Below are 18591 nucleotides of genomic sequence, written 5' to 3' on the forward strand. Positions count from 1 at the left end.
TTGTGTGTTAATTTTTGTTTTTCTTTCCCCAACTTTTTTTTCCATTTATTTTTTTAAAAGTTCCACTGTAACATTTTGTACCTATAGTGGGTTAAGCCGCGGAACCTTAGTCTGAGGGTTAGTGTACACCACCTGTTAGAGCGACACACCTGTTATATTTACGTTTTCCACATGCAAGAGAATAAATATATGTTGCCAACAACTAAAGTAGCAAAACGTTACAAACGTCTCCATGCATAATTTGCCATTTAGCGCAACCACTCAAATTACCACATATTTGGTCACTTTGAGTTTCCGTTGTTTGTTTTCTTCCTTGTGCTTTGTAGCACTCGTTTTGTGGCAATAAACCATACAGTGGCATCTAGCGGTTTAGGAGATATAGAGTAATTGATGGTGATTAGATTGCATCTACCTTGATGGATATAAAACCCTCAAATATTTGCATTTCACTTTACTAATCCAATCAACAATGAAAAATCATCACTCGAGTTGACAAAAATGTAAATGTACTTTATTTATACAGCTCCTTACAACAATCCTTTAAAGTAGACAATAATATAGAAGCAATGAGTAAAAAATAGAAAATCTATCTATCTACCCAGGACATATCCCTCGGGAAGGGTAACCGACAGCAAAAACACATACAAAAAAACAAAGAAATAGAAAGGGAAAAAGTAGCAAAAAAAATCACACACAAAATGTGAAAAATAGAGAATAAAAACAATAAAAGATAACAACAATGATAAAGTACAACTGGATCAAATAAGGGGGCAGCACAGACGCGCAGTGGTTAGCGCGTGTGCGGCACAGTTCTGAGGTCATGAGATCAAACTTTCCTGTGTGGCGTTTGCATGTTCTCCCCGTGTCTGCGTGGGTTTCCTCCGGGCACTCCTGTTTCCTCCCGCATTCCAAAAACATGCATGTCAGGTTAATTGGCCGGCCTAAATTGTCCCTCTGTGTGAATGGGCTCCAGCACCCCCGTGACCCTACCGAGAATAAGCAGTGCAGATAATGAATGAAAGAATGGATCAAATAAGATAAAATAAAAAAGCCATCTGAAGAAGTGCGTTTTAGCCTGGATAAACAATAATATTAACCAAAGTAACTAAAGTACAATGTGCAAAAAAAGGTTTAAAAACAGATAAAGAAAAAAGTAAATGACATCTGTGAGTCTGGATGGTGTTACAAAGCAATTTGTAAAGCTTTAGAATGCCAGTGAGGCATAGCGAGAGCCATTATCCCCAAATAGAGGAGGCATGGAACATTGATGAGCCAAAAACGGGAGGAGAATGGCTACATAGCCTCCAAAGGCGAACTCGAAAACTGCTCCTCACCAAGAAGACAGTGAATGTCCTTTTTTTCCTATGGAAAGTTTTAACAAGACTTTTGGAAGAATGGATTTCTATTTAGCGTTACAGATAACACAGCATTTAAACAATCTGACATTTTCACGAGCAAGTGCTCAGTGGGAAAATAAGGAAAACGCTTAAATGTATGTATGAGTCGCACCAGCCCAAACATGCATTATTAGGAAGGTAGATCCTATGCAAGTCGTACTGGAGTACAAGTCACATTTTTAGGGGAAATGTAATTGATAAAATCCAATACCGAAAATATACATTTCATTTTGAGAGGCAATTTCAAATAAAGGAGAATAAGTTTGAACAGGCTGAATAAGTTTGTTCGGTAACATATTAAGAGTTATTCAGATAACCTAGCATATTTATCATTCTTACCATTTTCAACCTCTCTGTTACTGGCAAGGGATTGCGCCTTCTCTCTCCGGTTTTACGTCGCTTACGTCAGAGTCATCGTTACCTGCGCTTTAGGCTTTACACTATTTGCAACCTGTAATCTGCAGGATCTGATTTTTGTTTTCGGTGCCAATTTTGTTCAGTTGTTTTCTAAATTACCGATCTCATGCTGAAAAATGTCCCCCTTAGCAGGAGCGCACACATGTTTATAGCGCAGTCACTGAAAAATCTCATTTTTGGGGGGAATATAAAAGAACAGTAAAGCAAAGAGCAAGGTGGTGTCATTTGGCCAGAATAAATCTTTTCAACTTGCTCCAAAGTGATTTTTATACATCTGCAAATTGACTGCTTTACTGTTCAATTACGTTCTCCCCTAAAAAGAGATACAAAGTCATTCTAGTGATGTTTGGGCGAGTGACGTATGCTAGGGTGGCATTTCACGTGGGGGGACAGTTTTCGGTACAACACAGCAAGGTTAAAATGATCAAAACAGGACGAGAGCGCCCTCTTGCAGTTTAGTGTGAAAATTACCTGTGAAATGATATCTCCGGTAATGATGTGTTAATAATTTCAAGTATAAGTCGCACTCGAAGTATAAGTCGCACCCCTGGCTTAACTATGACAATAAAACGCGACGTACAGTAATTACTGTGTCAATTGAATACTAAATATGCACAAATTTAGAAATTTGATTTTAATTGATAATCCAACCAGAATTCTTTCCACATTTTAAACATTAGGTTTACAACAGAATGGAACCAACTCTGAGACCTTTTGTGTCCCTTTTTCCACTTGAAAAACAAGTACGTTCATAAAATGTGGTTATTCTTGTCCAAATTTTCTTAAAATTTTCAGCGGTGATTGACCACAGTAAAGTGATTAATAGAGTATATGTAAAATAAAAAAAATAAAGCATCGCATATTTAGAGAGAAGCAGAGGGGCATGAACTGCAGCACCATCTCGAGTCCATCTGTGCATGCCACTGATTTTATACTTCTTAATGGGAACTTAAATGCTGTAAAGCAGGCGTGTCAAACATGGGGCCCCTGGGACGGATCAGGGTTTTTGTTTGCGGTGTTCCTCTCTCTATTTCCCCTTCTTTTTATATTTATCTCTTCTTTCTTTACCTCTCTTTTGCTCTTTCTTTTGTTATCTCTCTCTGCCTCTCTCTCTTTTTTCTCTCTTTTTCTGATTCCCTATCTCCCTTTTTCTCTCTCACTTTTTCCTTTTTTACTTTGTTTCTTTATTTTGTCTTTCCTTTTCTCTCTCCTTTTTTCTCTTTCTGCCTGCATTTCTCTCTGTACCTCTTTTGGTAGTCTTTCTATCATACTCACTCTGTTTTCCTTTGCACTTCTATCCCCCTCTCTCTTTGTCCTTCTCTTTTAATTCCATGTCTACCCCTCTCACTCTTTTTGTCCCTCTCTTTTCTTTCCTTCTTCCTCTCTCTTTGATCTACTAATTTGGCCCCTGTGAGAGTTATTTTCACCATGTGTCCCCCAAGCTTAATACAAGCACATTTATTGAAGGCTGTAAAGGCCCTAAACTGAATTTAGGATATTCCATGCAAGCCAAGTTAAAATATGTAAGGCAGGGGTGTATCAAACTCCGGCATGAAGACTTTTTTTGGCCCTCCGACCTGCGCTCACTATTTTAAACATGGAAATGTGCAAATATAAAATCTTGCTAGTCTATTTTTTCTACACATTCAATAATTTGGGTACATTTTTAGGGAGGAGCATTAATGAACTCTAGCACAACCTAAACCCTATTTGCATATGCAGTGACGTCTCATTCTCACTGTATTTTAAACATCGAAATGTCCATATGTACTGCTATCAATTGTGTAAGTAGCTTTTATTTTGGTTGAATTTCAAATTATTCTTATCTAAATTTTTCATTTAGAAACAAAAGCAATGTTCTTCAAACAGTGTACCGGGGCACACAAGTGGGCCGTGAAACCTTGGCTAGTCTACCTGGGAAATTGCCAAATTTCCTCATTGCAAATAAGCATGCCAATATTTAGTACACCTGCTTTTTCCCAGTGATCAGACCAGTAACTAACATTCATCCATGTCAGTAGGTGGCAGCAGATTACTGGTAATTCTTTTCTTAGGTGTGGAAATCATAGAACAGCAACATGATTGGCCAATAGCGAGGATAATGTCAAAACAACGAACTGTGCGCAATAAGAGTCAAAATAACAAACTTGGATCCTGTAGAATCTACATTGCATGTGTCCAATGTTAAAACAGAAAAAAACGGTACTAGAACTTTACAGTAAAAAAGACAAAAACAGCTTAGGATGGGGGAGGAATAAATGACAACCTCTGCCTTTTTCCTGCTTGTCCTTTTCTGCTTTAGCCTTTTTTTTTGGGGGGGGGGGGGATTGTTTACATCGTGTACCAACCCGATTGAACCAGTTTCCCGCTCACCTTTCCTTTACCTTCTCCTTTAAAAACGACCTTTTTTACAGTTTGTTTGAGCCATTGTGAACATACATGCATGGAATATATGTAAATATCAACATATATGAGAATATTGGATGTATGGTTTGCTTATGGTGCTTACATAGAATGTGTTGTGATGTGCTCATGCCCTGTGGAAATACCGTTGAAGTCTCTAAACATGTTTTTCACATTAACAGGGGAGCTTTATTTTTATCTGGGTAATTACCAAATTTTCCGGACGATAAGGTGCACCTAAAAACCCCAAATTGGCCTGAAAATTCAAAGGGCGCCTTATAACCAATGTGCGCCTTAAACCTGTAGAGAAGATTGTAAAATAATACAGTATTTATAGGTGTCTGTCACATGAGATTTTACGATATACTGTCGTATTTGTGTAAAAATCCAATCAACCGATCGCTGACCAAATCGCAATTCATTAAATGCAACGGGGATTCAAACCCAGGTTTAGCAGTGAGAGCGCCCACACCTTACCACTAGACCACTGGTGGTACAGATGTCGTACAAAAAGGCATTATCATGATGTATTTACGGGGCCAGAAATCCAGACATAAATGTTAGAGAATAGAGAAAGCAGAATACCATACCATCTCTGTTATATCCTTATATTTAACTGGAACGTTATCGACTTACAGGTAAAGAAATGGGTGGTGTGCAACTGTTGGGAGTCGGGGGCCCCACTGGTTTCAAACATTTAGTGACCGATCCTGGACACCTTTCCAATTTTTTTTCCATAAATACATGGTCAGCACGGCGGCTGGGTGGTTAGCGTGCAGCCCCACAGTGCGGAGGTTTAGGGTTCAAGTCTGTCGCAGCCTCCCTGTGTGGAGTTTGCATGTTCTCACCATGCTTGTGTAGGTTTACTGTGGGCACTCCAGTTCCCTCCCACATTCACAAAAACAGGGATGTCAGGTTAATTGGTCGGTTGAAATTGTCTTTAGGTGTAAATGGGTGAGTTGTCTGTCTCTGTGTGCCCTGCGACTGGCCGTCAACCAGTTCAGGGTGTTCCCTGCCCACTGCCCGAAAATGGCTGGGATGGGCTCCAGCACCCCCGCAACCCTACTGAGGACAAGCGGTGCACATAATGGATGAAATAAATACACATGCAGACATCTACATGTTATATTATTTCTGCCGTGATAGTTTTGTTGTAGACACACAAAGGGACATTGGGGCTAAGGTTCACACAAAAAAATTACTCGTACTTTATCTACTTTTATACATACATAATGTCATTAGATTTTGATCCTTTTCATTTGGCAGGCTGGATAACAAAGCCTGATGGGCTGCAGGTGGCTCACTGGCCGTAGTTTGCCAACCACTTGAATGCAAAACAAAATGCAGTATGCAAATAAGTGTTTCTGGCAACGAGCACAAGTAGTGTGATAATGAATTATAAATGAATGCCTATTCATACGTTATCTTTATCACTGCTGGTCTAGTGCACATTCCATCAATCCTAGTGAAGACGCTCTTACCGTTGTGACCTGGGTTGGATTACCGTTTTGTGATTTTGGTCAGTGACACTTATCAACTGATTGACTAAATTATACCAGAAATGTACACACGATAGTTCTTACTATAGTTTTAATTGCCTGCGCCTTATTATCCGGTGCGTCTCATAGTACAATGTTTCAAAAAGTATTACCGCAGGTTACCTCTGTTTACGCTATTTCTTGACTGCTGTCCCACTCCTGTCCTACAGGGCGTCACTGTGGAGCTCCTGCGTGGTTTTGCCCCTTTTGGCCCTAACGTGGATGTCAGCCGTGCTCGCCATCACCGACCGGCGCTCGGCACTTTTCCAGATCCTTTTTGCCGTCTTTGATTCCATGGAAGGCTTCGTCATCGTCATGGTGCACTGCATCCTGCGAAGAGAGGTGATATGACAACGCTGTCACTTCCTTTTTTTGATCTTTTAATAAAGACAGTTGCAACTGCTTCAGTCGCTCTCTAATTGTTCAGGTTCATTGCATTCACCTCCGATGTTGTTTGTCCTAAGAGGATGATTTCTAAAGGTTTTGCGCTCGTTCTTCCGCCGCGCTCTAGTTCCCAAAGGTCTCATTAGCATTTAGGAGCCATGCGGCGAGTGGCCTTTGTCAGGTGCTAAATTTTTTGAAGTCCACCCCCGGCATTCAGACAACCCAATTGAATGCATGCGGGAAAGAGGTAAGATGGGGCCTACAAAAATCAGCCAGACCTGGCCCGAGTCGCAGGTATATAAACCCCAACCCGCCCTAACCTGACGGATTAACTTGATTTGATAAACGAGCCCGGAATAAACCCGAGCTTTAATGTGCCGCCAAAGTAAACACGAATCTTTACTCCGGTCGTGCGTACTTTAGAACCAAACTGTGTTTTTGGGCAAAATTACGCAGCTTGGGGTTTACTTGGGGCCTAGTCCCTCAAACGAAGCGTGCACTTCGAGAGCAGCGCCTAACTGAACGATTTGGCATTGAGGTGCGCATCTCGGCGATGTGCAGCGAGCGAAAGTGAAACTGAACGAAATGGCACCGAAAAGAAAAGAAAATTCTGCAGACTCCAAGCTGCAAATAGTGAAAGTTTTGGCCAAAAAGCAAAAAAAAGTTTGTAAAACTTGTAAGATAATTGCAAGAAATGACGTCTGACGTAAGGGAGGTGGAAGGAGGAAGCCACGCGTCTTTTACCCCAGCACCAGGAAAATGTATTTGGTTTTAGCAATTTTGAGTTAAATCGATGGTTTGGCGAGCATTTTCTTTATCTCAATAAATACTTGTAATGCATGCTTTGTAGCTCCTCCACGAAAGAAAAAAAAAGAAAAAATAGGTGAGAGAGAAGCACGACCGGCCCAACTTAATGATTGACATTTTAAGCCCGAACCCAGCCGAAATTTCCGGTTCCGGTCTGGACCCAAGATCTAACCTCTAATGTAGGAGCGGGAAACACAGGCGAGTGTGTTACCTGTGTTCTCCGGGGCTGCAGGTTCCGTCTCCTCCCTTTCTTGCCCTCTCTCCCTGGCCTAATATATAAAATAAAAAATAAAGTCATAGGTCATAAAGTAAAATAAATTAATCGGGAGGAGGTTTTGTGTGTTTCTTTATAGTTATTTGGGGTAATAGACTTTTGAATGGTGTCCATCCTAGTGCGAGGGGGATGACCACCACATAGCTTACACACACGCACCAATTAAGCCAGGCTGATAATTGTTTCACTCGATTCAATGCAGCTAAAATAAGGAATAATTTTTGTTGATGAGAACAAAGTCTAAGTATTAGATTGTAAAATAGTTGTTCTACATAACCACTCACTAACATAGTCTCACCCGAATTCACTGGAGCCTCCGCAGACTCCGCCGCTAAAGGCCCGGTCACACAGCCTTTCACGGGCGTATCGAGGCTGAATCACGGCCAGAAATTTCTGCCCGTGAAGCAGACGCTGTTGGACGCTTTGAGATCGCGATACAGACGAGATACAGCAGTGCTTTATACGCGGTAAGAAATTCACACGCGGTCGGCCGCGCGAAAAAGTTTTGCGCTGCTCAAAACTTTAGACCACGGGTAACCGCGGGCGGCACACGTGGTACACACGAGGTAAAGACGCGGTACGAACGTGCTAGGACGTGCTACGGCCGCGGCCAAGACGTGGTTACACGCGGGTAGGACGCGAAATTTTAGCGGGTAATCGCGGGTGAAGCACGGTCATAGCACGTTTGTTCTGCGCCTGTATCGCGGTGTTATCACGTGCATTAGCGTGTGTACCGCGTATAAGCACGGTCAAACGCGATGCAGCCGCGGTTACCCGCGATAAGGACGCGGAACAGTCGCCCGTGAAAGGCTGTGTGACCGGGCCTTAAGTGACACTAGATGAGCAAAAGATGAGTGGGGAGGGGGACGAGAGCGATGCTCGCAATCAAATGATCTGAACTTTCAAGGCACTGGAGTATTTCTGACACTACGTCGTTAACATTTTTGTTTTGTTTTGCTTTTTTAATATTTATGCCTTTTCTGTCCTTTATCAGGGAAAAGAGATTTTTGAAGATGCGATTTTGTGGGGCGCTTTTTTTGAATTTGAATTTGTCCTTCTCTTTTAATTCCATGTCTTTACCCCTCTCACTGATGATAATATCAGGTTATTTATTACATTTCACAAAACCAATTTGTAAACTTACTCTAGGACATGAGCTTTATTGTGTTTTTTTCATTTATGAATAATATATTTTATGCATAACATAGTAGAGCAAAATCTAAACCGGGAACTTTACTCTGTTAAACAGGTTCAGGAAGCGGTAAAGTGCCGCGTGGTGGACCGCCAGGAAGACGGTAATGGGGATTCTGGTGGATCGTTCCAGAATGGACATGCTCAGCTTGTGGTATGCATAATGATTTTCTACCTTTCCGAGCAAACATGGGAATCATTTTACATTTAAATGTTTTTTTTAATCAAAATGTAAAAAAAAAAATCTTCAATGATGAAGGTGATTCACAATTGGCCAACTTGTTTGTCTATAGTGTCAAATAATGAATATGGTGTAAAAAGTACAAACACACATAAAAAGACAAGAAAAGCCTACTAGAACAACACAGCCACTTTCATAGTTGTAATACTCAATGAGTTTATTTTTACCTCCGTTTCTAAAAATCTCTTTTGTAGCTGTCCAATTATAAAAACAGAATAAACTCAGCACACGTTCATATAATAGTACATGTATTTTACCTATTATTAAAACCAGTATTGTTTTTTAATGAATAAAGTTTTATTTACCAGTAGGGTGCGCTAGATTATATACAGAGTCCCTTCGAAAGTGTACTTTATTGGAGGTTATAGATCTAAAATAATTTGTTTTTTCTCCCACATTCATTGATCCCCAAGAAGTCAAGTCAAGTCATTTTTATTTGTATAGCCCTTAATCACAAAGAGTCTCAAAGGGCTTCACAGGTTATTACACATAAGCAGTTTAGGTTATTCATATGCTATAGAGTAGAAGTGAGTTTTAAGCTTAGATTTAAACATTTCCACTGAGGTTGCAGATCGGATCTCACCAGAGTCCATTGCCCATAGGAGATCATGTGAACTGTGAAAATGAATGTGTTAACATTTTACATTTTACCCCCCAAAAAATAACAATTTCTTTCTATATTTTGTCACCAGACTGACTTTGAAAAGGATGTCGATATGGCTTGCAGATCAGGTAAATGCATTTCCGTCTTGTACTTTGGTTCATTTTTGCACCATTGAAACAATTCCAGTGTTCACACTTTTTTCCTAATTGACTTATTATTCTCAATTTTTGTGACCTGGACTCAAAGATCCAAAGGTTTTTCTATCTACATATGGGAAAGACCATCTACCTCAATTTACAATTTACAATCCAAATCTAATATCTATGAGACAATGCACAGTTCACGGATCCCTTAACCAACTGAGTGGTCAAGGCACAGTTGAGGACCCCACTCTGACAGCTCTCCCCATTGCTGACAGTTCCTGGTCTGAGTTTGGGTCATGGCAAAGCTGTCACTTGTCCATGCCTTGTTGTTGTCGGCCCAGTTTTTTTCTGTCTTTCTTGCCTTTTGACCCCAAGGAGAGTGCCCTGGAAAATGATCATGGCCAGACCTAATGATCTTTTGACGTGACCATACCACTAAAGTTTTTGTTCACGCACATTTGACAACAGTTCTTCCTAGGGTCGATCCCAAGTCAAGTCAGTTCACATTTATCTGTATAGCTCCTAATCACAAAATGTGCCACATAAAGGTGTTTTGCACAGTTTTATTTGTCGCATGGGCGTTGTAGCTGCTGACTAAGGGTTTTACTTTAGTATTGTATATCCATGGCCTGGATTTTTTTTTCCAGCTTTGCTGTGAATCCATGACTTGCAAGGGTAGAGGAAGATAGAAGTAACCAGCTCTTGGATGATTCTGATTTTTTCATTCCACTGGAATGATTTCACTACCAGAAGTGGAATTCTGATCAGTAGCACCATTGGAGAGTTGTTTCAAACCAGTCAGTGTGGGACAAGGCTGCTTTCTTTCTCCAAACATCTTCCTGAAGAGGATGTAGATCAAAACCCTGGATTAACATGATGGTACAGTCAGCATTAACTTTGATAACCTCCGTTTTGTTGATGATATTCCCTGACTAGCAGGAGAAAAACAAAAACAAAAGTTGGTCAACTGCCTGGACAAGGCATCGACCCAGGATGTGAAATCCGCACAAAAACAAAATTAATGACCGACAACCCTAAGTCATAACCACAAAGATCATCATCAACCATCAAGGGAACAATCCATCTCACCCTAATGGCACAGATGTAGCAAGTTTTGTAAGGGAGTGCACGTTCAATCAATCCTAAAACCACGCCCGTCCCAGACCTTCACATCCAGCTTGTTTACCTCCAATATTTTCTGGGACAAAGCAACCTGCTGCTACAATCTGTTCACATAATCAAAGAATTTCTCAGCACCAAGTGTCAGAAGCCCCCAGGGAAGCTCATCTGCATGCTGGTCGTCCTCACCGGGATCTTAATCTGAATGCCTGTGTGACATCGTAACCGACTCGAGTGGGCGAATGTTCTACGTTTGATAGTGCCCTGCCTGCTCCGGAGAATTTATCTTCATGAAGGAATCCCGGTTTTCACTGTTGAGGGCAGATGGCAGACAGAACTTGAGGCAAATTGTGAGTGAGTGGTTTGCTCATGTCAATGTGAATCGAGCACCCCGTTGCGGCGGCAAGTTTATGGTATTACCTGGCGAGATGTGCTATATGTTATAGGCAGTAAACACAGGTGCAGTGTTTTATGGCGTTTTGAACGCAAACGGTTGCCATGTCTGTTCAACCATGACCGTCAACTCATGTTGCAGCGTGCTAATGCACAGTGCCATGTGGTAAGCATATGTTCGTTATAATGGAAGATGAAAAACATCCCAGTTCTCGCATATGTCACTTAATGTTTGCGTAGCTCTGGATTAGCAAATGACAATACGTTCAAATTCCTGCCAATGTTAAGCCACTTTGCACGGCCATTGAAGCAGAGTCCCACTTTCAACAAGCTTTAAACTTGTACTTTTCAATCATCGCGGGGGTCAGATTCTAATTAGAACTAATTAAATCCGTGAAGTAGAAACCTTTCATTTTTATAAATTATTATACAATTGAATACTATATCATACACTCAAACAAAAAAAACAACCCCTTTACAAACTCAGGCATTAGTTTCACAAATAAAATTACTGTTTAAGCAGGGGTTGGGAACTTTCAGGCCAAAGTGCTAGTTGTAAAAATGTAAAAACAAACAAATACAAGGGGAAAGTAAACTTATATTTTACCATTAAGCGCTGAGTGTGCAGAAATCAGCCCACCCTTACTGTTATGTGTGTGTATGTTTATATGTATATATATATATATATATATATATATATATATATATATATATATATATATATATATATCATCTCATCTCATTAGCCGTACCGCTTATCCTCATTAGGGTCGCGGGGGGGCTGGAGCCCATCCCAGCCATCTCCGGGCAGTGGGCAGGGGACACCCTGAACTGGTTGCCAGCCAATCGCAGGGCACACAGGGACAGACAACTAATTCGCTCATTCACACCTAGGGACAATTTGGACCGGCCAATTCACCTGAAATGCATGTCTTTGGAACGTGGGAGGAAACCGGAGTGCCCGGAGGAAATATATATATATATATATATATATATATATATATATATATATATATATAAAAGATAAGAAAGGACTTTCAAGCAAAAATCTTGCACGACAAACAAGTAAAATAAAACCCAAGTGACCAGAATTTCCAGACGCTACGACTAGAGGGCCGAGTGTTCCAAGATTGCTATTCATGTTCTATTACTATGTCAATGTGTTTTAAGTGATCAGGAAGATTGTTGTAGCTATTTAATATAGAATAGAATAGAATTATTAATTTTTGAAGCTATTTAGGGTTAACTTAGATGATTATGTGGGGCCGTGAATGGATTCATTTTTCTATTTGAATGTGTTCCTGTGATCAGGAACATGTCTTTTATAGCGATTTAGGGTTAAATTGGATGATTTTGGTTGGCTGGGAACAGATTGTTTTTTTTTCTTATTCCTTATGGAGACATCAGTTCAAGACACGAGAAATTCTGGGGACGAACTACAACCGTGAACAAATCTAGAAGGGATACTGGATATTAGTTATTTTACTATTTGAGTGTGTTTTAATGGTTAAGAGTGTGAGTTTAATAGCTATTATGGGTAAACATGGATTATTTTGGGACGCCAGGAAAAGATTAATGGGTTTTCAGTTATTTCTAATGGGGAAAGATACAAAAAATTCTACATACAAGCTAGATCTGGGAATGAATGTATAAGGGCCACTGTATAATAGTCATTTTATTATTTGAATTTGTGATTACTGTTTAAATTTGAGGCAGCACGGCAGGGCAGTGGTTAGCGTGTCCGCTCCACAGTTCTGTGGTCATGGGTTTAAATCCAGTTCCCAGCCTTCCTGTTTGGAGTTTGGATGTTCTTCCTATGCTTGCGCGGGTTTCTTCCGGGCACTTCGGTGTCCTCCCACATTCCAAAAAACATGCATGTCAGGTTTTGTGCCCTGCGACTGGCTGACAACCAGTCCAGGGTGTCCCCTGCCCACTTCCCGAAGATAGTTAGGGATGGCGACCCTGGTGAAGATAAGCAGTGCGTATAATGGATGGATGGATGTTTTAATGTGTTTTTAGTGATCAAGAAGATGTGTTGTAGAGCTATTTAGGATTAATTTATATGGTTTTGCAAGCTTGATAACAAATTAAATGGTTTTCAGTTATTTCTTTAGGGAATAATCTGTTCGAGATACGAGATAAAAGTTCATTCCAGGAAATAATTTATCTCATATGTAGAAGGGCCACCGTATAATAGTTATTTTAAAAATGTACTAATAGAAAAGTGATATTTTAAAAGAGAAAAAAAACTAGGCCAACATTTACTTGGAAACATTACTATTTTTCTTCTATTCTTTTTAGATTTTTTTCTCCCCAAGTTTTAATGGAATTTCCCTCGTATCGCATTTGCTTGCGTTGTCGTGTACAAGTACAGTTTGAAGTGCGGCAACAGGGTAGAATGTTCCTCAAATGAAATTTAATTAGTCTCAAAGGGAATTTGTAAAAGTCAACCAGCTCCGAAGTCATCTAAAATCATAGAATGGATTCTATTAAACCTCAGTATAAATCGAATGAATATTTTAACCTTTCTTTGCTCGTTTAGGCACCATGAAGCACTCCTCTCTCAAAGGTGAAGACAAAGCCTCTTCTGGGGCTGCAACCATTCAGCGGGGTCCCAACTTCAATACAATGCCAGCCAGTATGGCCAAAGTCCACCTCCAGAACATGGCCGATTATAGCAGCCACACGCTGACTCTGCGCAGAGAAAAATGCTCCGCTAAAGGAATCAGCACTGAGTTGCCAGGTGCCAAATCCATCTACATCTGTGACAGTGAACTCTTTAAACAGCTGGATGGTGATCTTCCACAAAGGACTGGTGAGGGAAGCAGTTGTGAAGGCAGTGGCAAAGCCCCGGGCATGGTCCTTTTACCCAACAACAATGTGGGCACCCTGAGGCCCACCAAGGGCAAAGAAGAGCAACCCACTAAATACAACATCAGTGTTGAGCAGCTTCCTCAGACGAGGCTCGTTCAACTGGCGAACCCGGTCGGTGGTGAGCCGTCACTTGGTTTTGGATTGAAGAGCCTTCCCGCTGAACAGGTCAGTGTGTCCTGCTCGGAAAGAGACTCCCCGGTGCACCACCTACAAAACCTGCCCAAGGACTCCAAACCGGACGGCAGTGCCTGCAATGGAGCCGAATCCGTTGTCATGACTAAGAGTGAAACCATTTCGACATTGTCCACCAGCTCCTTGGAGGTGAGTGCTAGCACTTATTTCCGTGGTTTTTGAAGCCAAACACCAAAAATCAATTAAAAAGTACAAATGCATGTATTATGAATAAGAACTTCCTAAGAGTAAAGGGTGGTTGTTTTAAAATTGAATTCTGTAGAAAATGTAAAGAACTTAATGTATTTTCTGGATTCTGAGGCGCGAGTAACCGATGCGCCTTATATCCCGAAAAATACAGTGAATAAAATTGAGAGTGTACAGTTACAATTAAATGAATCTTCATGTGGTCACTGTTCTGCTTTTGAAAAACATTTAAAGTGGTCTTTGAGTGACATGTCAAGGTTAACATACAAACATGCTTGTTAATTTTCAACCAATGAAGAAAGGGTTTTCTATAATAATCAAAGGGCTCCGTTAATTAATTCAATGCCTTTCATCCAGTAGTTTGTATTTGTTTGATTGTGTATATTTAGTCAAGTAATTCACAATCATTTGTGCCAATGGGAGCCCACTGCTCTGCCTTTGAGAAACGTTAAGAGTGGTCTTGGAGCACCCTCTTTTGGTAGACATATTAATTGTTGCTAAAAGGGAAAAAAACGCAGAACTTTGAGGCAGCAAGGACACCGACTTACAAATGCTCGTTTGAAATCGTTTGTGGTTGTTTCATGTCGTTCACTAGCTGTGTAGCTAGTGAAAAAGGGGATACTTTGGAGAGCACAGTAACCATTGTTAAATGAATTAAGTAGCTTTGGTGGTAATCCATACGCCATCATGTTAATTTCTGCTCTATGGAAGTAGTTATTTTCCTTTAAATGTATAACCCAAATTTTCTGTGCAATAAGACGCACCAAATTATGAGGCATACCACCCAAAAATAGTTTTTGGGGCTGCTGTGACTTGGGTTCTATTCCTGTCTACCGTTACGCAAGTGTAAACGACCATCTATGCTCTTAGCGGCCTGGTGGTAAGGATTCTGTTTTTACGATTGCTATTCGGCTAAATTTCTATTGTCACCGTTATTATGCAATTGTGGTCAGCGATAAAATTTAGAGACTTATCAATAGTTACACAAATGTGATAACTTATTTCCAATTTTGTCCTCATATAAGGCACACCGGAATATAACACTCAACTTTTTGAGTGCGCCTAATGGTCAGGAAAATACAGTTTTCAATTTTGTATGCAACCTTGGCTCTTACGGTTGTCTTATAGTCCAGTGCCCCTTATATATGAAAATATATCATAAAATACTATGTTTTTGGAGAGGTACGCCTTATAGTGTGGAAAATACGGTATACATTTTCGGGGCCGGGATTAGACATCTTTGTGTCGTCACACAACATGTTTCTTTTTCTTTCTCATCCATACATCAACCATACATCTCATGCATATTCAGTTTCATTGATGCTTTGTATGAGGGCAACCGCTATCATGGGCAAGCAAAAAGATCCATCCAAGATGGCCATAGTAAAAAAGCCCTGGCTGGTAAAACGGATGGACTCGAGTAGAAGATGACGGAGCTAAGTGCAGCTGCAAGATTCGGCGACGCAGTGAGAGGCCTCAACATCTGTCTGCTGGTGTCTTTTCACCTGAGGGCAAAATACACTTTCATTATGGCGTGTGAGGCAGCAGCTGCCAGAGCAACTGGGCAGCCTGAAGGTCAAGTTTTCCCTCACTATGCAGTGACAGCTGACTTAAAGGTCATTTGGTCACAATCTGTTAAATGCAAGCTTTTGCCAACGGGCCCGGAATGACCAGCGACAAACCTTGTTTTCTCCCTTCGCGGCTGGCTGCAAAAAATCCCTTATTGACTTTTCACCACAATAAAATAAACGTCTTTAGAATACTCGCACATTTGTCTTGCCTCCTAGCACATGATATCTTCTCAGTCTTTAATCTCTCTCTATCATCTCCCCCCCAGAGGCGAAAATCACGCTATGCAGAGCTTGACTTTGAGGTAATTTTAGACTTTCATTCATACAAAGAACTCTGATTTGTCTCTTTGGTCCGTGTTTGCATATATTTAAAATTCAATTTTGGGTTTGGAACCATATTAAAATGATTGGAATCGAACGAGAAGAGGCTTAAGTGGAATTGACGGACGTCTTTATGAAATATTAAGGCTATAACCAGTGGTGGGCCACCTAGGCCGTCAGTAGGGCTACATCTGAGTCAACCCCACCCTCAATTCTTATATATATATATATATATATATATATATATATATATATATATATATATATATATATATATATATATATATATATATATATATATATATATATGTATATAAATAAATAAAATAATCAATAATGATTATCCTCATGAAAATGGCATGCTATTTAGAAATATAGCCACATTATACCCCCCAATCCTTGTTATTTGTACACACTCTTTACATGTCCGTGCATCACCAAGGTACTGCAACTCGATCAGCGACTCTCCTTGATTGATCATTAATGATTGCACTAAAATACTGTGAAAACAGCCCAATGGTTATACACAAATAAACACGGTATCTCTTATTGTATCCTTAATTCTGTGCGCCTTATAGTCCGTATGTATGAAAAATAGAAGCGAAAAAAAGGCCCCTTGTAGTGCAGAAAATACGGTACTATCCAGGCTAAAATTCTCCCAAACTTTAGAAGTTTTAGTACGCGTACGTGATGTTGACAATGTAAATTCTGTATATTACTACTCGAGTCAGACTCTATTGCGCATGAGCAACTCTCAGCAGAGATTTTAATCATGTAAGATGCCTCACTCTGGCGACAATAGTCGACAATGGAATTCATTCCAACAATCGTTTTTTTTTTTTTTTTTTTTTTTTTCGACAACGTCGACTAATCGTTGCAGTAATGTACAATCTTCCTGTGTAGAAGATAATGCACACCCGGAAACGCCACCTGGACATGTTTCAAGACCTGAGCAGGAAGATTCCCAGTGCAGACTTGGATGTAGCGTCTCCTCCTGTTGACGGCAGAGCTACTAAAAGATGGAGTGTGTCCTCTGCCAGCAGCGACAAGACCAACATGAGTGTAAAGACTTCATTCTGTTCTGCTCCCTTTCCTACCCAACCCCAACCTATCCAACAATGTTTTTATAATGAGAGACAAAATCTAAAACTTGGGTGGAGTCCGATCCAATTAGCGTTCCGTTCAATCAGTTACTGTTGAAGCACACAAAAACCATGTGCGTCCAATTCTTCTGGCTAAATTGTGAAAGAAAAAAAAGCTTGTTCTTGTGGGAAACCTTCGTAGAGAAGTGCCCTCTATTAAAAATTCAAAAGAGATGTCAACTCCATTTTCCCTTCCTTCCTCTTGGCCTGTTTGCTTTTCCCATGTAATTCTACTTCGCTCCGTATTCAACAACGCTAAAAAACTAATGCCTCATATTTTAACACCCTGTTATGTGATTAAGTCGATGAAAGATGCAAGAAAAGAGATCCGGAAGTCGAAATCTACTTTTCTACCGCATCTGCATCAAAAGTAATCTTTTGGTTAGACAAGGAAAAACGGTGTTGCCTAAGGTGCTCTTTTCTCTTTATCATTCAAAGTATTTATTTTTGTCATTCCAATTTGTCTGTCCTCATGCAGTAGCAAAATATTGACTTCACTTTGCTTCTAAATTTCCATTATTATCCCTTCAAGGAATAGACATTTTAGGGAAAATCATCACTTATTTTTATGTTTATATAAAGGAACAGTGTGTATTATTTTACCACTAGATTTCACTGTATGGTGCAGCGCAGGGGATCTCCAATAGATAGATAGATAGATAGATAGATAGATAGATAGATAGATAGATAGATACTTTATTCATCCCCGAAGGGAAATTCACATTTCTAGCAGCATCCCTGAGCTGAGAACAATCGAAAAATCGAAAATAACACGGGAGCTGCTGGAGTGGCTGCCATTCGTGACGGCGCCGGAAGAAACGATTCAATGTGGTGCCCTCGGGCAGTTGAGGTGTCCGCAAAGTTACTCTGAATATAGCTCACAAATGTTGGGTCATTGTGATTTTTTTCTAAGATAATTTTTCAATGGTTGACAGTCTGTTTAACCCCACATCCAACAATTAAACTGGTAATAACATACTAACAACATAGTAATAGCATGATAATTTGTAATTTGAAATGCATATCAAACTGGGTGACCTGTGCACTTGTAAGTAAGGAAAAAAAAAATCTAAAAAGTAGCTCTCAGCTTAAAAAAGGCTGTACACCCCTGGTGTAGCCCAACCAAAACTGGTAAAGCACAAGTAAGAACGCAACAAAAAAATGCACCATTTTACTTTATTTTTTTGCCTAGCTTTTTTGAGGTTTTTGGGTACCAGTAGCAGCAAGATGGCAAAATGTATGTCATCTCCCTTTAGGTGAAGCTCATGTTATGTTAAATATATGCTAATCTCTCGAACTACAAATATTTCAATTATTGTATGTTGGTATGATAATTCATGTATTTTTGCATATTATGTAAACTTATATTTTTTAGACTTGATATTTGTTTTTGT

At 40.1% G+C, this 18591-nt stretch overlaps 1 protein-coding gene across 6 annotated transcripts in view; it reads left to right on the forward strand.

Moving 5' to 3' along the window:
• Nucleotides 1-18591, forward strand: part of adgrb1a (adhesion G protein-coupled receptor B1a) — a 196570-nt gene that overhangs the window by 172980 nt on the left and 4999 nt on the right. For 4 of the 6 annotated variants that reach the window (XM_088326219.1, XM_088326222.1, XM_088326220.1 and 1 more), the window contains 6 exons: nt 5926-6097; nt 8470-8565; nt 9345-9384; nt 13454-14106; nt 16001-16036; nt 16959-17117. In XM_088326219.1, coding sequence (XP_088182345.1) covers nt 5926-6097; nt 8470-8565; nt 9345-9384; nt 13454-14106; nt 16001-16036; nt 16959-17117 — 1156 coding nt within the window. The remainder of the gene's footprint in view (nt 1-5925; nt 6098-8469; nt 8566-9344; nt 9385-13453; nt 14107-16000; nt 16037-16958; nt 17118-18591) is intronic. The other 2 variants (XM_088326221.1, XM_088326224.1) reach the window with 2 other exon arrangements.

Source organism: Urocampus carinirostris, chromosome 2 (assembly GCF_059441175.1).
Source record: "Urocampus carinirostris isolate Australia breed hairy pipefish chromosome 2, RoL_Ucar_1.0, whole genome shotgun sequence".
Classification (NCBI taxonomy): domain Eukaryota; kingdom Metazoa; phylum Chordata; class Actinopteri; order Syngnathiformes; family Syngnathidae; genus Urocampus; species Urocampus carinirostris.